Source organism: Pyricularia grisea, assembly GCF_004355905.1.
Source record: "Pyricularia grisea strain NI907 chromosome Unknown Pyricularia_grisea_NI907_Scaffold_1, whole genome shotgun sequence".
NCBI lineage: Eukaryota > Fungi > Ascomycota > Sordariomycetes > Magnaporthales > Pyriculariaceae > Pyricularia > Pyricularia grisea.
Window position 1 is genome coordinate 8,071,211 of NW_022156716.1, and position 20,522 is coordinate 8,091,732.

Sequence of the window (20,522 nt, forward strand, 5' to 3'; positions counted from 1 at the left end):
AAAAAAAAAAAAAAAAAAAAAAAACAGCAGTAGTGATAATCTTGCGCTGCAATTCATGACCGGCGGATTGAGCCACCAGGCTCAGGGCTTCTTGAGAAATGCAGAGACGAACTATTTCTGTGGTCGAGGGAATGTCTGCTTACATAGAACTTAATGACAAGGTCTAGCAAGGATAGAGCTATGTTGGGTAAGGTACCATGACTAGTAGGCCCTCCATTCTTGTCACCTCTGGCTATCAGTAGCAAACAATTTCTTTCCCTTCTCCTGGATGTTTTACTGGTGAGTTACGCATTCATTGACCAGCAGATCTCCGCACCTAGGATACGACATGATCAAATGTCGACGCAAAATGACAGCTTATAATGAATCAGTTGACCTGATCCTGGGGCTATCCTCGTTATTTTCGGCGGATCGCAAGCAGGGAATTGGAAACTATGTAGAAATGTAGGTTCGTCGATCACTACTGTCGGCGAAATGATCTGCGCCAAGCAGCGTGCATGACACAGGGACTGCAGGACCGCAATTGCAATATCAAGAAGTTACGTTAGTAAAGCCAAGGCAACTTAATCAGGTTAAGTCGTCGGAAGATGAGCAGAATTCGAGAGTTCAAGTGCATAGGTACCTACCTACCTTACCTTGATATCATGCTATTTAATCCATTTTTTCAACTATCCATAATCTACCTGCCCAACAAGAAATGTATCTGGCCAAACCCGACCGTGGAAAGTCCCGCCTTCTCTTCTTCTTTTTTTCTTTTTAAAATGTTCTGACCTCTACGCCCATCTTCAGCGTCGCGTCCCTTTAATGTGGTTGTCTAGGCCGGCACCCGCCCAACGGCACCACAGCGAGCTATCATCGGGCCAAACACGACAAAGAGCAACACAGATTCAGACGAGGTCCCAGCTCAGCAATTCTGAGACTTGCATCTGATGTTGAATTGTGCTTAACAACGCACAGAACATCTGTCGTGGGCACGTCCAATGTCATGCCTGCACCAAAAACAGACAAGAGTGCGTTAATTTACCACTTTAAAGCAAAATTAAGCCTTTACCATCTGCATCAGGTAGGTGCACCCACCGCCTTGGTGGAAGGCAGACTCCAAGGTTTGAGCTGAATAAAGTAGCTCGGGTATTCGTCTTGCTTATAAGCTCATATGTGGACGAATGAACTCGGTTGGATTACCCTTCTCTTTATGTTTTCCTATTTTTTCCCCTTTCTTTCAGATCGATCAAGTTTGCCCATTCTGAGCCACCATTCTTGATCGGCTTCAGGAGCGTGACTCTGCAGCCCTTTGGTCCTTTTTGTCGTCCCTGCAGCATATTATCCTGCTCTGGTGAAAGTTCCCGGACTTTTCAGACTTAGACCTTCATTTCATCGAGTTTTCAGTCAAACTCGCATCACCCAAAGACTACCAATCGCTCCGTAAATCCGCCATGCTCGACCGCGTCCTCCTCCCTCTGGGCATCTTAGCCTCCCTCGCCACCGCTCGCATCTTTGACAGTCTACCTAGTCCCCCCAAAGGCTGGTCATACTCACACGCGGCAGAATCGACAGAGAAGCTAACTCTCCGCATCGCCCTCCGCCAGCAGAATGCCGCCGCTCTGGAACAATTGGTGCTGCAGGTCTCAGACCCCCGGCACGTCAAGTACGGGCAGCATCTGACACGCGACGACCTGCGCACCTATACTGCCCCCAACCCGCGAGGCGTCCGCAGCGTGGCCTCATGGCTAGCCGACAACGGCGTCGACAACTACAGCGTCGATCACGACTGGGTGACGCTGCACACGACGGTCGGGACCGCGGATAGGCTCCTCGGTGCAGACTTTGCCTGGTACGCTGGACCCGGCGAGACACTGCAGCTCCGGACCCTATCGTACGGTGTCGACGACGCCGTGGCGCCGCACATTGACCTTGTGCAGCCCACGACGCGGTTCGGCGGACCGGTCGGGCAGGCGTCGCACATCTTCAAGCAGGACCACTTTGACGAGGAGCAGCTGAAGGCACTGACGGTCGGCTTTCAGGTTGCCGCTGATCCTCCACCAACGGGGCCCGGGTCTGTCAAGGCGGCATGTAACGAGTCCGGTGTGACGCCCCAGTGCCTACGAACACTGTATAAGATCAACTACAAGCCTAAAAACACCGCAAACCTCGTCGGCTTCGCGTCGTTCCTGGAACAGTACGCTAGAAACAATGATCAGCAGACATTTTCACAGCGGGTTCTTGGCCCCGGCGTTCCGTTGCAGAACTTTTCGGTCCAACTGGTCAACGGGGGAGTCAACGACCAGCAGAGTAATCTCGACAGCAGTAAGCATGATGCACCTGAATACATTGGCCATTACTGATTGGAGTGAGGAGATGGTCTTGTTGCTAATAATTTGTCTTGCTCTTGCACCACAGCTGAGGCAAACCTGGATCTGCAGTACATAATGGCGATGAGCCACCCTATTCCCATCGTGGAGTACAGCACTGGAGGGAGAGGGTTAGTAGGCCACCTTTTGAAGCTATACTCTCGGGGGCTACCGTGGAGCAGTCAACTAACTCACCACCAAATTATAGGCCGCTAATCCCAACTGGGGACCAGCCCGACATCAACAACAACAGCAACGAGCCTTACATAGAGTTCCTGACCTACATCCTGGCCCAACCTGACTCAGCCATCCCCCAGACCATTTCGATCTCGTATGGTGAGGAGGAGCAATCAGTCCCGCGCGACTATGCCATCAAGGTTTGCAACATGTTTATGCAGCTCGGCGCCCGTGGAGTCTCGGTCATGTTTTCATCGGGCGACTCCGGGCCGGGCAGTGACTGCGTCCGGACCTCGGATAACACCACCTTCTTTGGCTCAACCTTCCCAGCAGGTTGCCCTTACGTCACGTCGGTCGGCGCCACGGTCGGTTTCGAGCCCGAGCGTGCCGTCTCCTTTTCTTCAGGCGGCTTCAGCATTTACCACGCTCGACCCGATTACCAGAACGAAGTGGTCCCAAAGTACCTTGAGTCGGTCAAGGCTTCAGGCTATGAAAAGTTCTTTGATGCTAACGGCCGTGGCATTCCGGATGTTTCTGCCCAGGGCACCCGCTTCGTTGTCATCGACAAGGGTCAAGTTTCTCTCGTGTCTGGCACCAGCGCTAGCTCACCCGTGTTTGCTGGGATGGTGGCCCTCGTCAACGCGGCCCGCAAGACGAAGGACATGCCGGCCTTGGGCTTTTTGAACCCTATGCTGTACCAGAACGCCGCGGCCATGACGGACATTGTCAACGGCGCTGGAATCGGCTGCCGGAAGCAGCGTAAAGACTTCCCCCAGGGTGCAAAGTTCAACGCTACGGCCGGCTGGGACCCCGTCACCGGGCTTGGAACCCCTCTGTTTGACAAGCTGCTGGCTGTTGGTGCACCTGGAGTTCCCAACGCGTGATGTATGGAGGTTTATGGTGGTTTGGGGCGGTAAAAAATCTAAGCTTGTATTGTTTATTACCTTATTGTTTTTTATAAATTAGGCTTCCCTTGTGGGACTGGTGGTGTTTATCTCAAAAATATTTCTATTTCCAAAAACTCGTCCAGTTCGTTATGTCTGCCTATGTTATGTGTGACATTTTGCTGCCCGGGGTTGTGGTGTCTCTTTTGACTTCAGAACTGCGGTTAATGGTCATTACCGTGATGTGTATTATTGTGTTTTCGGCGACGCAAAGTTATTCTGCATAGAGTGAACTGGTCATGTGTGATGCATACGAAGAGACAAGATGATGGGTAACACCAAATTGAGATAGGTGCCGGTAAAAGTGCTGTCCGCCAGGTTTGGTCATCCGTCAGCACCCAGTGCAGATATACATCTCAACAATTTCTACCCTGAGATCCTGCAGGATGCATAGCCATAAAGCAAATAAAACATGCACCTGCACTCTATGCCTCACGCATGACAGGAGTCTGATTGGAATTTGAGCAAACCTGAACATCAAGCTTTGCGAATGTCTAGCAGGCAAACTTGCATAGATAAAAGGGTCGCTCTAATTTAAATAACTAAAAGTGTACCCACAACAATCGAAAGTAACTACTTCCCCATGCCCATCTCGACTGCGTGCCAGCTGCTTGTGAAATATTACCCTCCGAAAGCTTTAAAGACATCAGAACGTGGAAAGCTCTAGTTATGCATCAGGAGTAATCCGTGTGTGGAACGCTGTTCCTCTACGAGGAAATAGTTGCAACCGGCGCGATCACAGCCGCAAACCCTTTGGACTGGCCGGAGTGCCAGCATGGAGTCGCAAGTTTTGAAGCTCAATAGCTTGAATATATAGGCTTGAAATCGGATGCATAACTGCCAAAGATGCAAGGTACTCCCTGAGAAAGGTTGAATCCAAGAGGTGAACTCATTTTCCCCGGACTGCTTAAAAGTCCGAATTCATCTAATTTTGCATTGTTAAAGCAAAGTGCTAAGATAGTCCAAGGTTGAAAGCTCTGCAAGCTTGAGTAGTTGATCTTACCCTTTCATCACTCGAGACTTGGGTAAAAAGGTCTTTGAATCCCAGGATTACTTTGACAGCAACCTTGCAAGTTTGCAACACTACTTTGTGAAAAGTCCTTGCCTTGCCGCCCGCGATCGAGGCTTTACTTTTATTTTTGAGACTTTCGGAATATTTCCTATCATTTGCTGTTGGTACTGCAACTAGAAGTTGGAAAAAAATGGGCTCAACCGACGTCGTTTCTAGTAGCACTGTCCAAGTTCACTGCTGCCACGCGGGCGCCGGCAAAGAGTTAGAGAAGCTGCAAGGCGGCCATACGGGCTTTCCCTTGTTCTTAAAATAGACGCTGAGCGGTCGTTCAGCATTTTGACTGCCTTCAGGTTCTAACCCGGACCTTGCAACAAAGGCAGTGCATGGGTGCAACTACATAAGATAAGGCAGCCAAAGTAATATGAATGACAAGATAAACAACACGAATAAATGGAAGAATTGATTCAACCACACTCATGTTCCCTTTCGCCCGTGGCCAGCAAGCTTTACCAAAAAAAGAAAAGAGAAAGGTCGTGAAATTACCTGCTTTAAAGAAGCTAGACTTTGAAATGCAAAGCCAAACAAATTGGAAGTGTACATGTCGTGCGGAATTGCCGAAAGAGTAAACATTAGTCATGGACCACTAGTAAACAGCAAGCCATACTCTACCCAGTGACTTAGCTTGTCAGGCTGTCATGAATAGGAGGTATATATAGCATTGAACTAATGGGGCTACGCATAAAAGTCGCAAATACTGCTCCCAGGTAGTTGATATTATGCATCAGACTCAGACTCACGCTGTCTTTTTCCAATTACTTAATGGAGCGTGAGTCTGCAAGTTGCTGCAAGAAATCAATATTCTGTCAAGTTCACCGCAGTTACATCTTCGTCAGACCTTGAAAACAATCCTTTTTCAATATTTCTTTTTTTTTTCCCGGTCGAATTTAAGGGCTCTAAAACTTTACAATCCACGATAATGCAATTCAGCAATCTCCTTACAGCAGCCGCTGCTACTCTCTCACTGATGCCAAATGCCGCCGTTGCTTATAATGCGAACGCAATAAACGGAGGCGGTGGATGCCTCGATCATTGTTCCCATGATGTCGGGTTGGGAGGACACGGACGCAGTCAACGGGCCCCTGTATGCGAAGTCGAACTCTATGCCATGGGCGGCGACGGTGTCGAATTGGACAGTCGCACGACACCTGTAACCGGCGGAACCGCGACGTTTCCTGAATTTACTATTCGTGTAACGAATGGTTGCAGAGGCTATAAAGCCGGCGGCACAATAGGCGAAGGGAGATTTGTAATGATTTTCCCGCCAAGCCTTGATCATCCTGTAAGGATAGTAGATTGAAATTACGGGTATGCTTGATTAGTTTTAATCATCGGGTTAAAAGCTACGTTTTGTTCACGGTGCTGGAAAATGCAGGATTTGGGGGGGCGCAGGGTTGGTTTGTGAGTAAAGAAGTACCATCAATAGAGAATAAGGATACCGAGTGCGGGCTTTCTGTTCTGAAAAAACGGATTAGAAATATCAGAACCAAGAGAACACGGCAGGTAGCTCGAGTAACTAAAATGTTTTTTTCTTCAGCCCCCCCCCTTCTACAACTAAGCCTATAAATAATCCGTTTGGGCATCTGATGAATGGATTAAACATCTCGGAGTGTGATAAAAATGTTTTATTCTAAAGACGGCCGTACCTAACTTACTTCAAGACTACAGAGTCGAAGTGTAATGTCTCAATTTTCTATTGTATTCTAGAGATCTATTCAGGCCACTGAAGCCTGAGGATCGTTGTACTTTATCTTCGAGTAATCACTAATCTTCCTTTCCAGGTAGTCTACATCCTGAAACCGATGGACGATGTTTTGCCAACACCAAAGTAGAAAGAATTGATTCTGTTGCCAACCACCAAGAAGAACGCCTGGTTCCCCCCTTGTATTTTCAAGCTCTTATCTTATTACCAACTTTTCACAGACCGTGAGATTTTCGAAGTCCGGTCTAGATGGTCTAATATTAAAGATACGACTTTGCCCATCGTGACATCGCAGCGACATACTCTGAAAGATCCACCCGTAACAGTCCGGCAACGTTATAAACGTAGTCGTATCCAAGTGGTTCTCCATATCGAATGTCCATCAGTAACATGAGTTTTAGAATGTATAGTATGATATATTCTTCGGCGATGGCTGACGCCTCTAAGCGCAATATCTCATTCTTATCCATCATTGACACCAGGATATACCTTGACGACAGAGGATATCTGATATATTAGCTACCACTACCTCGGACGACAGGGTGAAGACGTAGAGACAATCTTATAAAGCATGTATGTTAACGGGCACACAAGGTCTTTGGAGATTAAGAAGTATGCGGGAATACAGGACCAAAAAGATGTTGGGGTCTCCCAGGGGAGGGTAGTTTCTTAGTAAGAAGAGTGCTGAAAGATCAGTTACAGTCGCCCCAAGGCGCAAGTTTCTCCAATAAAGGCTTCGCTCAGCGGCCCATATCACATCAAGGCTGTTCTCTTCGTATCACTACAATCACGCAGTGGCCTGGGGGATCCAGAACCCGGACCCATGTTTCTTGCACGAACCTGAGGTCTCTGGTGTAAAAGGTCGAGGCGTGTGGCATCCCTTTGTAAGACTTGAAAAGAAGATACAACCGCAGCAGCCTTGCTTGGTGTTCTATGTACCCGTAGCAGCTACGATATACACGAGACTATTATTATCCAGTTCGCCATATCCCAAACGTTACTGAACGTTGCCTGCTCGAACCCCAGCCACCAGGTTGTACCTGGTTTTCGCGTCGCTCAACAAATTACGCACAGAAATGGCCCTGCAATTATCCGAGAAATCCACTTATCCAGGGAAAGTCACATGACTTTAGCCCCGATTATATATTGTTTGGCATGTCTTTTATAATTCCTCCAGGATTTTCTTCAAATGTTTCAAACTCAAATTGAAAATAGGCTTTGAAACAGGTACACCAAACGAATCTGCTACCTTAAAAATGGGCCGTGTTAACGAGCCTGCACGAGACAATACTTGGCCTGAAAAATTCCCCACCTTTTAACCCACACAGCAATCGTTTGCACTGGGTATTTTTTGGGTGGAATCTTCGGCCAGATCTAACGCAGCGCATAAATTAACAAAACGGTAACGGCCACAAACACCACAGGTGTGAGAATTAAAAGCGTATGGTGGGCTGGGGTTTATTAAATGCCTAAATTAAAATTGTAAATATCCTTATGTAACGCGTTGTTGGACCGGAACTAGGTATTTGTTACAGCCAGGCTTAATTCAGCGGAGTGATGAATGTGTGGTAAGCGAAGCGAGCAACGTGCTCCGAACGTGATATTTTTTACTTTACCTCGCCGTTATATGTAAAAAATTTTTTTTTTTTTTTTCGGTTTTTCATTGTCCTAACCGCCCTTTTTTTTTATTGGAGGTTTCGGGAAACTCGAAACGTGACTGGACGAGAGCTTTTAACGTCGATCCTAGCGTGAAAAAGTGACGTTATTCTGAAGTTGCATGCCGGGAGCCCACTGCGTGGTGCTGTTTTGCTTCCGGGGGCGCTTGCGGCGGGTTTTTGCAATTGACGCAATTGTGCCTTCCGATACTATTAAAGCACTGCAACAAAGGTTTAATTGCTTTAATCGCCACGGCCAGGTTTACTTATAGCCCGCCAGATACAGATACAGTTTATTATTACGATCGTTGTTACTACAAAGTGTAAAAATTCAGAAGATTTGCCTGACCCCACAACGTAGCGCAGGCCCGACATTCATATTAACGGAGCAACTCTGAATTTATATAGGGTTAAACGGATTTGGGTGGAATTTAGGTGCGGATAAATTCCAAAACGTATATTTCCTATGCTAACATTGGAGGGAGCCGAGTTTCGAGGCCGATTAAGGAATCGTCGAAGCTCGTTAACGCGGCCCTTAACAATGGCAATATTTTTGCTGGGAATGCTAGACTAGACTAGTCCATGAGGAACCACCGACTGTTCTGGGCGCCGCCCAATGCTGGTGAATGCCGGCTGGCGGCGATTTCTTTCCGCATGGAAATTTCCCCGGTATACCCATAGCGAGTTTCGGTTTTTTGGCTAAGGTTTTGGTGCCCCGGCGTACGGTGACTGAATTAGCCAACACATCCAATGAAGCCATCGCTGCCACATTGGTTCTGTTCAGGGGCAACGACAAAAACTTCGCGCCCAACTGGATAGTTTTCCTCTTTGTCACACCCGGTGCCTGTATTGCTCGCTACGGCCTTACACTGCAAAGATGTTTGAGATTAGTTTTATTGATCTTGTAATTCCCCATGTGGGCAAGGAAACTGAATAAATTACGGCTAGTTCGGGCCCTGCACATGTGAATAAAGCCGGTATTTTCTTTTTCTTTCATGGAAGTTCGGAATATACTAGGGGAAAAAGCTTACACAATAAGGCGTTAGTGAGTCAGCGGCACACTTGCCTTTTGACTCAGTCACGGTGTCTTTACCGCAGCATACAAAGCCAAGGGCAGCGGCGGGAGAACGTTTCAGGTGGCTTAAAGAAGCAACAGTTGATGCCAAGAAAAATAAAATGTAGAAACGCATCTTGTTTAGCCCGCTAAGAAAACGCTAGGTATAAAGTTGAGGGGTCTTATTTGAAAAAAAAAAAAAATAGAAAGAAAGAAACTGTGTTTGGTTTGGTCGGATGGAAAGATGTCGCACAGCGAGGTTGGGTGGCCGAAAAAGTAATAAATATGTAGCAAGCTGAGGTAATTGTTAAAGAAAAGAAGGGGGAGGAAATAGTGTAAACTTATCAGGTCCCCGACTTTTTATATATGTTCATCCTGAGCCCTGCCGATCCGTTTTTGCAAGCACCTCTAGAACACCGTATAATAATAGTTCACTGATGTGGGTATATTACGACGCAATATCTATATACAGCACTATGCCGTCGCCCTTGCAATGCTGATTGATGTCAGCACATGACACCACGCAAAGCCACACAAAGGCTTCCCACGTACCCGCCTGCCTGCACAGATCCCAGCTTCCTTTGTAATGTTACAATTGAAATAGTGGGGAGAAAGTGGTAAAAAAGAACTGCTGTTTCAGCCGTGCTAAACGGTTTGGGACCCCTACAGGCCGGCGGGCAGGTAGGTATATGGAAGGAGGCACATAGTAACCCAATTGACTTCTCCGTTGGTGGCTGACAGTTGTTTACCGGTAGTAATTTTGCACTGTAAAGGTGGGTATGCTGGCTATTCTACTGATATTGCGTGGTAATCTACAACCCTAATTTAATACTTCTATTGTCGCATTATCTAGTTACTATGGTATCAGGCTAAAAAAACCACCCCTTGTCACCGTACGTGTGTACGTGGGGCTTTATTAACTTAACGGTTCGCGGGAACAACCAAGTACCTAAATTATTTTTTCGTTCAAAACTATTACCAAAGTCGGCAATGCGCACAAAGCCCACACCAGTGCACACTGTACAGGGATATGGATTTTTACCCTTACCACCACAGTATTTGAGCTATTGATACGAGGCTATCAAGACTTTTACAAGCCATTAAATCGAGAATATCGTTTCACAACAGGGTTACGAAACCCACCAGCTACGTCAATTACTTATAAAAAGCTCCGGCTCATTTAGATAATTTAATCTGCCGACAAACAGCTACAAAGCCTATTTCTACATCTGCGCAAGCAACCCTGAACTTAATCTTCTCGCGAACGGGTGAGGCGCCACGAATCAGGGAAATGTACTCGACAAATGTAGCCTCCGTCATGTGGGCGCCGGTATCCAGCTTTTGAAGTGGCAGCGCAGTTAAGTGAAAGAGACATGTCAAAGCTCAGGGCCGTCTGTCGGGTCATGACTGTCTCGCACTCCTTGACGCCAAACCGTCGCGTGGCTATTTCAATGTTATTTCTCAGCGAGGCATGAGTCGGACTGATGCCCTATGGGACGCCAGTAGAACCGCTCGTTAACGTCAGAGCTGCAGCTTCAGCGAGACGTGCAGCAGCAGGGAGGCGGGGCTGCTCAGTGTTAAAAAGATTGAGGACGAGGTCAGATAGTCTTGCCGAATTGATAGAGTCGCTGATACCAGGAGCCTGCATCTTATCGCAGCTGGGCAGAGTCGAGTCGTTGATCAGGAGGCAATAGAGGTTGGACGCAGCTTTCAATTGGGAGAGACGAGTAGATCCGCTGCGAGGATCTGGGGCTACAACAGTCAGACAGGCCCTGAGGATGGCGAGAATGGAGCAAATGGACGCGCTCGTAAGAGACTGGAAGACAGCAGCCGTTCCCTTGGCATCGGCCCAGTTCAGGACGTCGACGATGCGATCAACGGTTACGGCCATTTCGGAATAGGTTATGGGAGCCTCCTCGCTATTTCTCAGCGCTGCATTGCCACGGAGCTTGTCCACCAGCTCCTCGAGGCGGTGACGAAGCGACTCTGACTTCGGGACCAGGTGCCAAGGTGAGAGCCAGATCGAAAAAAAACCGGCCTGTGAAAAGCAGGCTTTCTGAGTCGGGCGGCCAAGTTTTTGGCAGTGGGTCAAAGTACAGATCAAGGATGATCTCAGAGCTGATCTCGTCATACAAAGCCTTTCGGCAGCAGTCAGGACAGCAGGACACTAGCCTCGCCACCTGGATTCTCTACAATATCGAGCTGCAGATCATACGCCAGCTCGTCCTCGCAGTGGCAGTCGCAGGACTTACGGACCTCGCGCAACCCCCTGTTTGTAGTCAACAAAGATCCTGGAATAGAGGCGTATACGACATTTCTCGCAGCACGTCGAGATCGTCAGGGATAACGTAAAATGGGGACGCAGACGTTGGCTAATGCGGCCTCAGTAATTTTGTGCATTTCCTTGAGTACCTCGCCAAAGGGCTGCCGTACGTCATACAGACACATATAGGAAGAAACCTTCGACAGCTCAGAGGCGTCCAGGGCGATGTGATGGTAGCCCAACAAGAAAAAGTGGACAGTTGAAGAGAGGAACAAGAGTTGCGCCCTCATCAAATGTCCTGATTCGATATCCATAGACGTGCCGCTGGAAAGCTTTCTTGACCGCCATCCCCGAATATTCGCCAACGCTATTCTTGAACGCTGACTCTTTACACTGGACGCTCTCCGGCGCTGCCAGTGGCAGTACACAGAGCGTCGTGGCCACTAACCACCGTGTCGACGGCTCAGAGAGATTTCCCATATCGGCAGTGCCGGCAAGGTGAGGTGGTAGTAATGTCTAAAGGCGCTTTGGACCTATGGTTGGGAAGGTTTACCGTTTTCATACAGTATCCTGAACCTTTTGAATCTAGAGATCCCCATTGTCGGCTCAGCGCCAAGATGGCCAACGGCAAAGGCGTTTTCTGCGAAGGAGGGTCGACTACTAGAGTTGAGGGCAAAACAACGGCAGGACGAGTTTCAAGTATGCATTTAAAAGATTTCTTTTGAATATATTTGAATGCAGTCTCTTTGCAACAAGTATGGAACTCCCGCCGGTTGCGAGAAGACCATCTCCATCAATTAAGATGGATAAAATGATAATGAACAGGAACCTCTACCATTTCAGCAACGCATTCCTTTTCTCTCTCTGCGAAATGGGAGAATTGATCACTTCATTTGTAGTTGTTGTGAAGAGCCTTTGGCGAATGTGGGTAACGAAAGAGTATCAACAACCAAGCAACGCACGTACAAGTTTGCTGAAAGTTAAATCAGGCTGGCCAGCAGTTCCCGATGACTAGGCCATGCCCAATATCCAAAACCTACATATATACTCATGACGGGGGGTTCGCAACCGGTCTCCGTAATAAGTATATAAAACTATGTTCTTTCCGAGATCTGCTATGGTGGATCGCAGGACAACGTCAAGGTCCTAATCACCAAACGGATCCCGGCCGTTGATCTTTCCAATACTGGCAACATAAGTAACTTGTAAGTGCATTCTTTCAACAGAAATTTCAAAAGAGATGACATTCTGCTCCACAAATAACATCAAGAAAATCTGCTGGCATGGTTCAAGTGAAGATGCATCGAGAAAAACAATGTTCTATACATACAGCAGAATATCCCCTACAATACAAACTACCTAGCTAGGTGGTCAATATCGCCAAATGGCTTGAGATGCGATTTTATTATTTTTCTTGTCACTGTAGAAGTACTCGAGGACTCGGCCACTGTGTTTCCTGGTCAGATATAGTTTAGAATAACCTCTCGATTCGAAGTGCGTTGTAAGCAGCTCCGATGGGCGAGGACAACGTGAAAAAGCAAGAGATTGGTATTCAACCTCGGTTCTAATACCTGGTCAGTACAAGGTTGTACAAAAAGCTTTTACCACAGTAAAGAAAGCCAGCAATAAATCACCGTGTCATGCGTCCTCAAGCTTTCGAAGCTCTCGTGATTGGCCATGGTGTGTGTGGTCATTACTTGGGTTCATAGCAGTCGGAGATTCGATTTATAGTAGCAAGTAGGTGCCTAGTCTGTAGCGTCATGGCCAGGTATGAGGGGGAAAAAAAGGCGCCACATAAGCTAGGCATTTGGAACCAGGTCAGGCAGCAGCGAAAGAGACTAATGGGTAAATTCCCCGATTTGCCATCGTGGCGTCGCTTGTTGTCCAGCGCGATCGGCATCTTCGGCAACCAAAAGGAAACGAGAAAAGAAAAAAAAAAAAAAAAAAAAAAAAAAAAAAAAAAAAAACGGTGCAGAATGCTGCATGCAGGGCGCGCACTCGAGGCAGACACGTAAGGTAGGCATCCCGGCAGGCAAATCATTTACTCCGCCTGCCCAGCGCATCGGATACGTGGTGTCTTTCTTTTTTTGGTCCTGCGAATGTTTGTCTCGCCGAATCGGAGATCGACCGCCTCTTTGCGTGCATTAGCGAATGGGGAAAATAAGAGAAGCCACGATGTTATTGGGGATCACAAATCCATCAAAAAAAAGCAAGTAGATGTGGGGCTACACGTGACCCCGTGACGTGCTGGCGGTAAACCTGACCACTCTCTGGTTGGGCGTGTCTCAGGCGACGGTGCTAGTGCAGGGGATTTTTCTGCAAGCAGCAAGGGGGGCTGCATCCTCTGGGCGCCCATGTAAACTCCACAAAATTGTTGATCGAAGCCCAACAACTTTAAACTTTTCTTTCGTTTTTTTGTTTGACAATGTCTTGTCGAAACGAACTCCAGGAAAACATCAAATGGCAGCCAGCAGCAGTCATGTTGCCCAGAACGAAAAGAAAAACATCAACGGCAGGAACAAGGTAGAAAGCGTCGCCGCAGTTACCCTGGCAGATGGCGTGTACGGCGCTGAACGCTCGCCAGGCAGCGGCATAATCACACAACTAAGCCCCGCGCATACGCGTCTACCCAGCTTTCAAGACTTGGTAGACAGGTTCAAAGCTGTTGTGCCACGCGCGCTCGCCTCATCTGCCCCATACAGCAATGTTCTTGCGTGCTTGGTCGGATGGGAGGCGAGGACGGGCGAGACGGCGGTGAGGCAGGAACTTGGAGAAGTCTTGCAGACAAAGTATGGGTACGACGTACGCGAGATCAGCTTACCGAGTACAGATGCCGCGGCGGCAGAGTTTCAGTATGGAGTGTATGAACACATTCGAGATATCAATGGAAGGCAGGGGCCCAATAGCGATAGCCTTTTTATCCTCTACTATGGCGGCCCATCGGGGTACAGGAAAAAGGACAGGAAGGGCTTGTGGATGGATAAGGATGAAAAAGGGTTTGCAGGCATCGAGTGGGAAAAGGTTATGAACCGCATTCGGCTGGTGACGTGCGATGTGCTGCTTGTGTTGGACTGCGATTTCGCATCGCAGGTTGTGGATCGGGACATCGAGTGGCATGGACGCTGCGAGGTGCTTTGTGGTAATGGAAGGACCGGCTTCACCAGAGATTTGACGGCAGTGCTAGCAAAGTCAGCCGATGATTCCAATATCTCCGCAATGCAGCTGGCATGGACTAAACCGTCTACATCTGGCGCTGAAGAAGTCAGTATTGGGCATTGGCAGAGCCTGACGACGAATGGAGGTTTGCAGGCTGGCATCTCAATACGACCTATATCTAACCAAAACGGAGAGACGCGCTTCCCGGAAAGCACTTCCATGTTGTCTCCCACCAATACCTTAGACTCGCTTGGAGAAAGTTCTGGAGGTATTGCTCTCGTCAGCATACAGTTCGCCAACACGGCCAAGAGACCGGTGATGCAAGAATGGATAGAATGGGGAAAACGGCGAGAAGAGAATAAAAAGGCATCTGGGGCTTCAATTCTTGACATGAAGCTGCGAGAGCTGGTCAAGTGCCATGATCTCTTCGATGGCACACCGGCAGTGGGTATCGTATCCATGCCAGTATGGCTGTGGAGCTGCTTAGGTCGACATCCTGCCTGGAAATTAATTTCCATCATCCCATCAGATGCCAGTCTCGTCCCGGGACATTCGCAGGTCCATCCTCAATCGAGGCAGTCCGGGCCATCAACACCCCTCGACGATCCTCCGAAATACTCGGAGCACGATAAGTCGAAACAACAGCAGACCCCGGGAACCAGGGATCCTCGAAACGACGAAAAAATCGAAATGATCAAGGTGCGAACAGACAGCAACCTCCAACGCCAATTCGGCTCAGTCCTGGCTGCTGCGCAGGCCCGCTATGCTGAATCAACAGGCCTAGATATGAAAGACTTTATGCAACCGCCACTGAGAACCGTCGAGGACCTTCTTACCGTCGTCAACAGACAAAATGAGCGCTTCGATAATTTTCGAGAAAAACGAAAGTCATTATTCGAGGCCATGTCCTTGGCTTGCAAACCACTCGAGGTCGTGGGCGACGCGTTGGCTGGGGCGGCCAGCGAAGTATTCCCTCCGTCGCAAAACATCTTTGCCGCCATCACGTACCTGATCAGCGCAGCCAAGGACGTCTCTGCGGTATACGATTCTATCGAGGAGCTTTTTGGACAGCTATCAGACTTCACTTCGAGGCTCAAGTTTTACATATCCGAGAAGCTGTCCCCAGAATTGCACGACAAGGTTGTTGAGATCCTGGCCACAGTCTTTGAGTGTCTCGTATTGGCAACCAAAGAAGTCGAGCGCGGCCGATTGAAGTCCTATTTCCGACGCATTTTCGGTCAGGGCTCGCCGATCCCCGATGTTATAAAACGACTTTCAGTTCTCACAGATGCAGAGAATAGACTCGTCAACGCAGAGACCAACGCCGTTGTGAAACGATCTCTATCCAATCAGGACCGCCTCCTTGAGATAATCTCTCGCGTGGATGTCAATGTGCAGACCATTCGGACGGAAAGCCGCGAGCCCCAGACCAAGGAACAGGCTTTATCTTCCAACAGGAGCAAGCTCAAAACAATCCTTCGTCCGTCCACGTATGCAGAGGATACGTACCTTGCGCTCAACCGTACCCGGACTCCGGGGACGGGCAACTGGATCGTTGAGGATCCATCGATGAAGGCATGGATCGCGGGTGACGTCCGATTCCTTTGGATCTGCGGCAACCCCGGCACAGGCAAGTCGTACCTAACATCTCGCTTGGTCTCATGGGGTTTGAGACTGCTTGAGGAACAAGAGACGACGCACATGCTTGGATATTTCTTCTTCAAGCACAACAATCCCGAGACGCGGTCCGTGGTCCAGGCCCTCCATGACATGGCCTTCCAGATATCTGAACAGGACGTCTTTTATGGAAAGCAGGTCCTAAACGGAGTAACCAATGGCGGCGAGGAGATCAAGACGGTTTCGAGTTCATTTCGCCATCTGCTAGTCGAGCCGCTTGTTCCGGATCAGTGGAAGAGAAATGTCTACATTCTGCTCGATGGCCTTGATGAGGCAGACCCAGTGCAACTGGCTGAGTTCCTTTCTCTGTTGGACGAACTGAGCCGACAGCCTGCCAACGGCACACGTGTCCAGATCGCCATGGTTGGGCGAACATCGTTGTCGGACACAATCAACTCCTACCTTGAGGTAGGCTTGCGCACTCTGCACATCACGCCGGAGCGCAGCAGGGTGGACATCACTCAATACATTAAACAAGGTGTCAACTCGACACGGGTACTACGAGGGACGACACCCGAGTTCAAACAGCAGGTTGTCGACACGATGCTGGCGCAGGTTGACGGTCTTTTTGTGCTGGCCAAGTTCATGCTCGCCGAGCTGGCACGCGCTCGACATCCACGACGTGTCATAGAAGCGCTGCAGTCGTATCCGAAGGAGATTAATGGAATGCTGACCAAAACGGTTTTGGACTTTTCGGCATCAATCACACAAGAAGAGGCCAATGACCTCAATGAGATCTTGTGCTGGGTCTGTGTGGCACAGATGGGTCTTACTCTCGAGCAGATCGAATCCATCCTAACCCTAAAGGTTGGCGATTCGCCTTTCCGACTCGAGGAGATGCTGCGCAGCCAGTTTTCGGCATTCTTTACACTGGAACGGCCGGACGGCCTGACAACCGCGGATCTTGCCGATCGTGCCTACATCGCCATCCGCCAACAGACATTCACGGGCAATGTTCGCTCGCCTGACTTGCCAGAGAACGACGCGGACAGAGAAATAGAGTTTTCATCCAACCGCCGTACCACGACTGTCACCTTCTCACACGCTTCTGTGCGCGACTTCTTTCGCGACGAGGCTTCCACTTCCCTGCGCGCAAGCAAGGATGCTCCCGCAATTGGGTTCAGACTCATCGATGCGCGGCTGCACGTATTGAGGACCTGCATGCGAATATTTACGGACCCCGAATTCTTCACCGTCAGCATCGGCGCCATCAACGACGAGGGCCTTTCCCTGCAACGCTATGCGGCATGGTACTGGCAGGAACACCTCGAGGACCTTGACCGCGACGCCCTCCCAGAAGAGATCAAGGCGGACATTGGAAGGGAACTGGTAACCATGCTGACGGATGATATTGTGCTTCTGGCCTGGACGAACCTGTTCGAGGAGTCGCTCGACATCTGGACAGACGGCAATATTGCCTGTGTGCAGTCCTGGCTTGCAGACCCAGATGTCACATCCCAGCTCAGCGCCGAGGACAAAGCGTGGGCGGAAGCGGCCTCGAAGAGTCAAGTCGTCATGCTTGAACCGATGGGCACTGTATTTGCACGAGCATGGGTTGAAGAGGGCTTCGTGACCTACATGCCAACGCTTTTCTGTTTCGGTGTCGTTCAGGTGCTTGCCCTTATGTCAGAAGATCCAGTCTCGTCGCTCTGGTCCGATTCGGAGCGCCATTGGGGGGACATCAGTTTTGAAATACGCGTGCAAAAGGCGGCAGAGTGGGCAAAGGCACACATATCTGCTGGGAGCGACACGGGCCACTGGTACCGCCGAATCGGGTCCACGCTGCTCAACGCGGGCCTGCACAACCACGCCCTGCAGTACTTCCAAACTGCATTGTCCGTCGACGACGACCTTGGTGAGAGCTGTGGGCGTATTGGGCTGTGCCATTCCATGTCGGGCGATTACGCGCGGGCTCTTCGGCTGCATCTGATCGCCGAGGCCGTCGAGGTCCAGAACCTGTCCCAGGCATTGCACATCGATTTGACGGATCCGGACTCCATGACCCCTTCGGCTTCATTTTCCAAGACTTCTTCAGCCGCACACAGTTTTACCATGACGCCGGCGTCCTCTTTCTCATCTGCCACTACCGCCTCAACCACCTCGACAGTGCTAGCGACCCGTCGTACAAGACGCCACGTCGAGTCCGCAAAGTGGCGCCTATACCAGAGCCTGAGACAGATTGCCGAATGCTACAACAGGCTGGGAGATGTGGAGAACGCACTGAGCAATGCCAGGCGAGCGATGTCGGACCTCTTCAGAGACAATAGGCCTCCCTTTGAGCCCGAGGCAGCATATGCCTCCATCCTGGCCTCTCACTCCAAGCTAGACGCGCTACTGACGCTAGCCCGTGAGCTGGATGCCAGATACACAACACGAGACGGTGGAGACAGCCGTTTCGTGTCGTTCCTCCTCTCTCAGGTCCCCGACGGCGTCATCAGCCTCTGGCTGCCCGAAGCCGCAGCCCGCAGGGATGACACAGCCGCCATGGCGGAGCGATACGAGCGAGCTGTGGCAGCGGCACGTGACGCCCAGGACCCCTGGCGGGAACTTTACCTCCTTAACTGTCTCGGGCGTGTGTACCTCTGCTCTCCCGCGATGGTAGGCGAGGCCATCGCGCTGCACGAGACGGCTCTTTTTTCGCCGGCCTTCAAGCCCCAACGCGGCAGCATGGCGGTGCGGGCCGAGCACGTCGCGGCGTTTGCACAGCTCGCCAGGGCCTACTTTGCGCGCGCCCTGGCCACGGACCCATCCCTCACCAGCTGGGCCGCCGTGTCGCCCTGGATCGGCAAGCTCGGGGTCCTGATGGCGAAGCGAAACGGCTTGTTCCGTGACTCGTCGGACGGCGCCAGGATGCGGGCCGCCGGGCTCGAGTTCAACGAGGCGGCCGTCTACCTGATGGTGCTTTACAGGGTGCAGGGCCACTCCAAGAACCTAAGCGAGGATCGCGAGAGGTGGCTGTCCAAGATGCGGAGGTTGGCTGCATTGAGGGTCATGGAGAGTCTGGAGCTGCTAGAGGACGACGAGCCGCAGAACGATGCGGTTGCTGTCAGGAACCTGCAGCGGACGTTGCTCGCGGCCGGGGATGACACTAACGCGAGGGCGTTGTGGGTATCGTCAAGGAGGCCCACCACCGTCAGTGCTGACAGGAAGAACGCCAGCAGCGTCAAGAAGGCTGCGGGAGCGCTGAGTCCAACCCTAGGCGGCAGCAAGGGTAAGGCCACCCCGCCTGTCGGACCAAGCGTCGTTATTGCGCGTCCGGACGCGCCGAGGAAAGACAGCCCAGGAGGGGGCTCGTCGCGTCTCGCTGCCGGGGTCTCACCCCACCGCCGATCCTCTGCCGCCTCACCCCATCGACATAACTCGGGATCCGGCTCGCCCCGCACGAGTCCCTCGATGTCACCCTCGCCGAGGAGAAAAGGGAGAGACTTGGTACTACCGTTCGTCTTCGACCCCGCTTCGATGCTAACGGACGATGACGACGACAGCGGAGGCCAATACAGCTTCCCAAGCACCGGTAGCTACGGGGGCGTGGCTGGAGCAAACCCTGTATGCGACTTTTGTCTACGCAGGCTGGAGCCGGCCGAGGAGCTGTTTGTGTGCAAGGTCTGCCTCGACTGCAAGTTCTGCGCGCCCTGCCTCAGGCTCGTCAAGGGCGGGACCAGGGGCAAGGGCTCGTGTGTGTGCAGTGCCGAGCACGCGTGGCTCACCGTGCCGCCTCTGGAGCGGGAACTCAAGGCCGGGGAGATTCTCGTCGGCGGTGGTGTTGGTGACTCGGCGACGACGGTGATGAAGCTGGAAGAGTGGAAGGCCGGCTTGAGGCTGAAGTGGGTCGTCGCCAGGGGACGCAGCAGCGGCGCCAACAGTCGGGCGATGAGTGCTACCAGCGGTGGGAGTGAAAGGGGTCACAGTCGCGTGCCGAGCGGCGATAGCCAGAGCGGAAAGGAGGCGAAGAGGACTTCTGGTTTGGGGATTTCTGGATTTGTGGAGTGAAGGGAAGAGTGAAGAAATTGACTATAATTTGTTAATTGGATATATATTATGTGTATACGAACCACTTTGGAGTATCGGGCAGCTCAGCCGTCTGCTTACGGTCCGATTTGCCAACCTGCTACATGAATCTCTGGTGCTTGCAAACGCGCATGATACGACGAGTTTGATCGGCCTGCGGGGGATATACGTGCCTAGTCGATCTGAAGATGAAGCGGACTCGGAAGGGAACTGTTACCTGTTGGTGGTCAAACTTCTCTGCATGCACAAGGGTACTCCTTGCTTGGATGGGCCATGGACTGATCTATCCGACGGTTGTACTTCTTGATGTAAGTTATCGTCTTCCCTGCCCCAAATCTGACTGATTCTCAGTGACGTCAATCTGTTTTCACTGTTATTGTACACTTGCGTTGAACGTTGCTTACTTGTCGACTTAAAAAGCCTAAAACCGGACCAGTTGATTCTCACATTCCAAAGCCAAACAAACCGT

General features: G+C 50.5%; 4 protein-coding genes across 4 annotated transcripts; 2 read left to right on the forward strand and 2 right to left on the reverse strand.

The window, feature by feature from the left end:
* Nucleotides 1-1,433: 1,433 nt before the first annotated feature.
* Nucleotides 1,434-3,409, forward strand: PgNI_02466 (uncharacterized protein; the record flags this gene model as incomplete). Its single annotated transcript, XM_031122532.1, has 3 exons — nucleotides 1,434-2,304; nucleotides 2,398-2,479; nucleotides 2,557-3,409. 3 exons carry the CDS (start codon nucleotides 1,434-1,436, stop codon nucleotides 3,407-3,409), a joined length of 1,806 nt encoding a protein of 601 aa, XP_030988230.1.
* A 7,029-nt stretch (nucleotides 3,410-10,438) lies between these two features.
* Nucleotides 10,439-10,840, reverse strand: PgNI_02467 (uncharacterized protein; the record flags this gene model as incomplete). Its single annotated transcript, XM_031122533.1, has 1 exon — nucleotides 10,439-10,840. One exon carries the CDS (start codon nucleotides 10,838-10,840, stop codon nucleotides 10,439-10,441), a length of 402 nt encoding a protein of 133 aa, XP_030988229.1.
* Nucleotides 10,841-12,538: 1,698 nt separating this feature from the next.
* Nucleotides 12,539-13,115, reverse strand: PgNI_02468 (uncharacterized protein). The gene is made up of 2 exons (XM_031122534.1): nucleotides 12,847-13,115; nucleotides 12,539-12,776 (listed from the first exon to the last, which is right to left on the reverse strand). The coding sequence occupies exon 1, from the start codon at nucleotides 13,110-13,112 to the stop codon at nucleotides 12,906-12,908; it is 207 nt and encodes a 68-aa protein (XP_030988238.1). The 5' UTR covers nucleotides 13,113-13,115; the 3' UTR covers nucleotides 12,539-12,776; nucleotides 12,847-12,905.
* A 557-nt stretch (nucleotides 13,116-13,672) lies between these two features.
* Nucleotides 13,673-20,035, forward strand: PgNI_02469 (uncharacterized protein; the record flags this gene model as incomplete). The annotated part of the gene is made up of 1 exon (XM_031122535.1): nucleotides 13,673-20,035. One exon carries the CDS (start codon nucleotides 13,673-13,675, stop codon nucleotides 20,033-20,035), a length of 6,363 nt encoding a protein of 2,120 aa, XP_030988237.1.
* Between the last annotated feature and the right edge of the window lie 487 nt (nucleotides 20,036-20,522).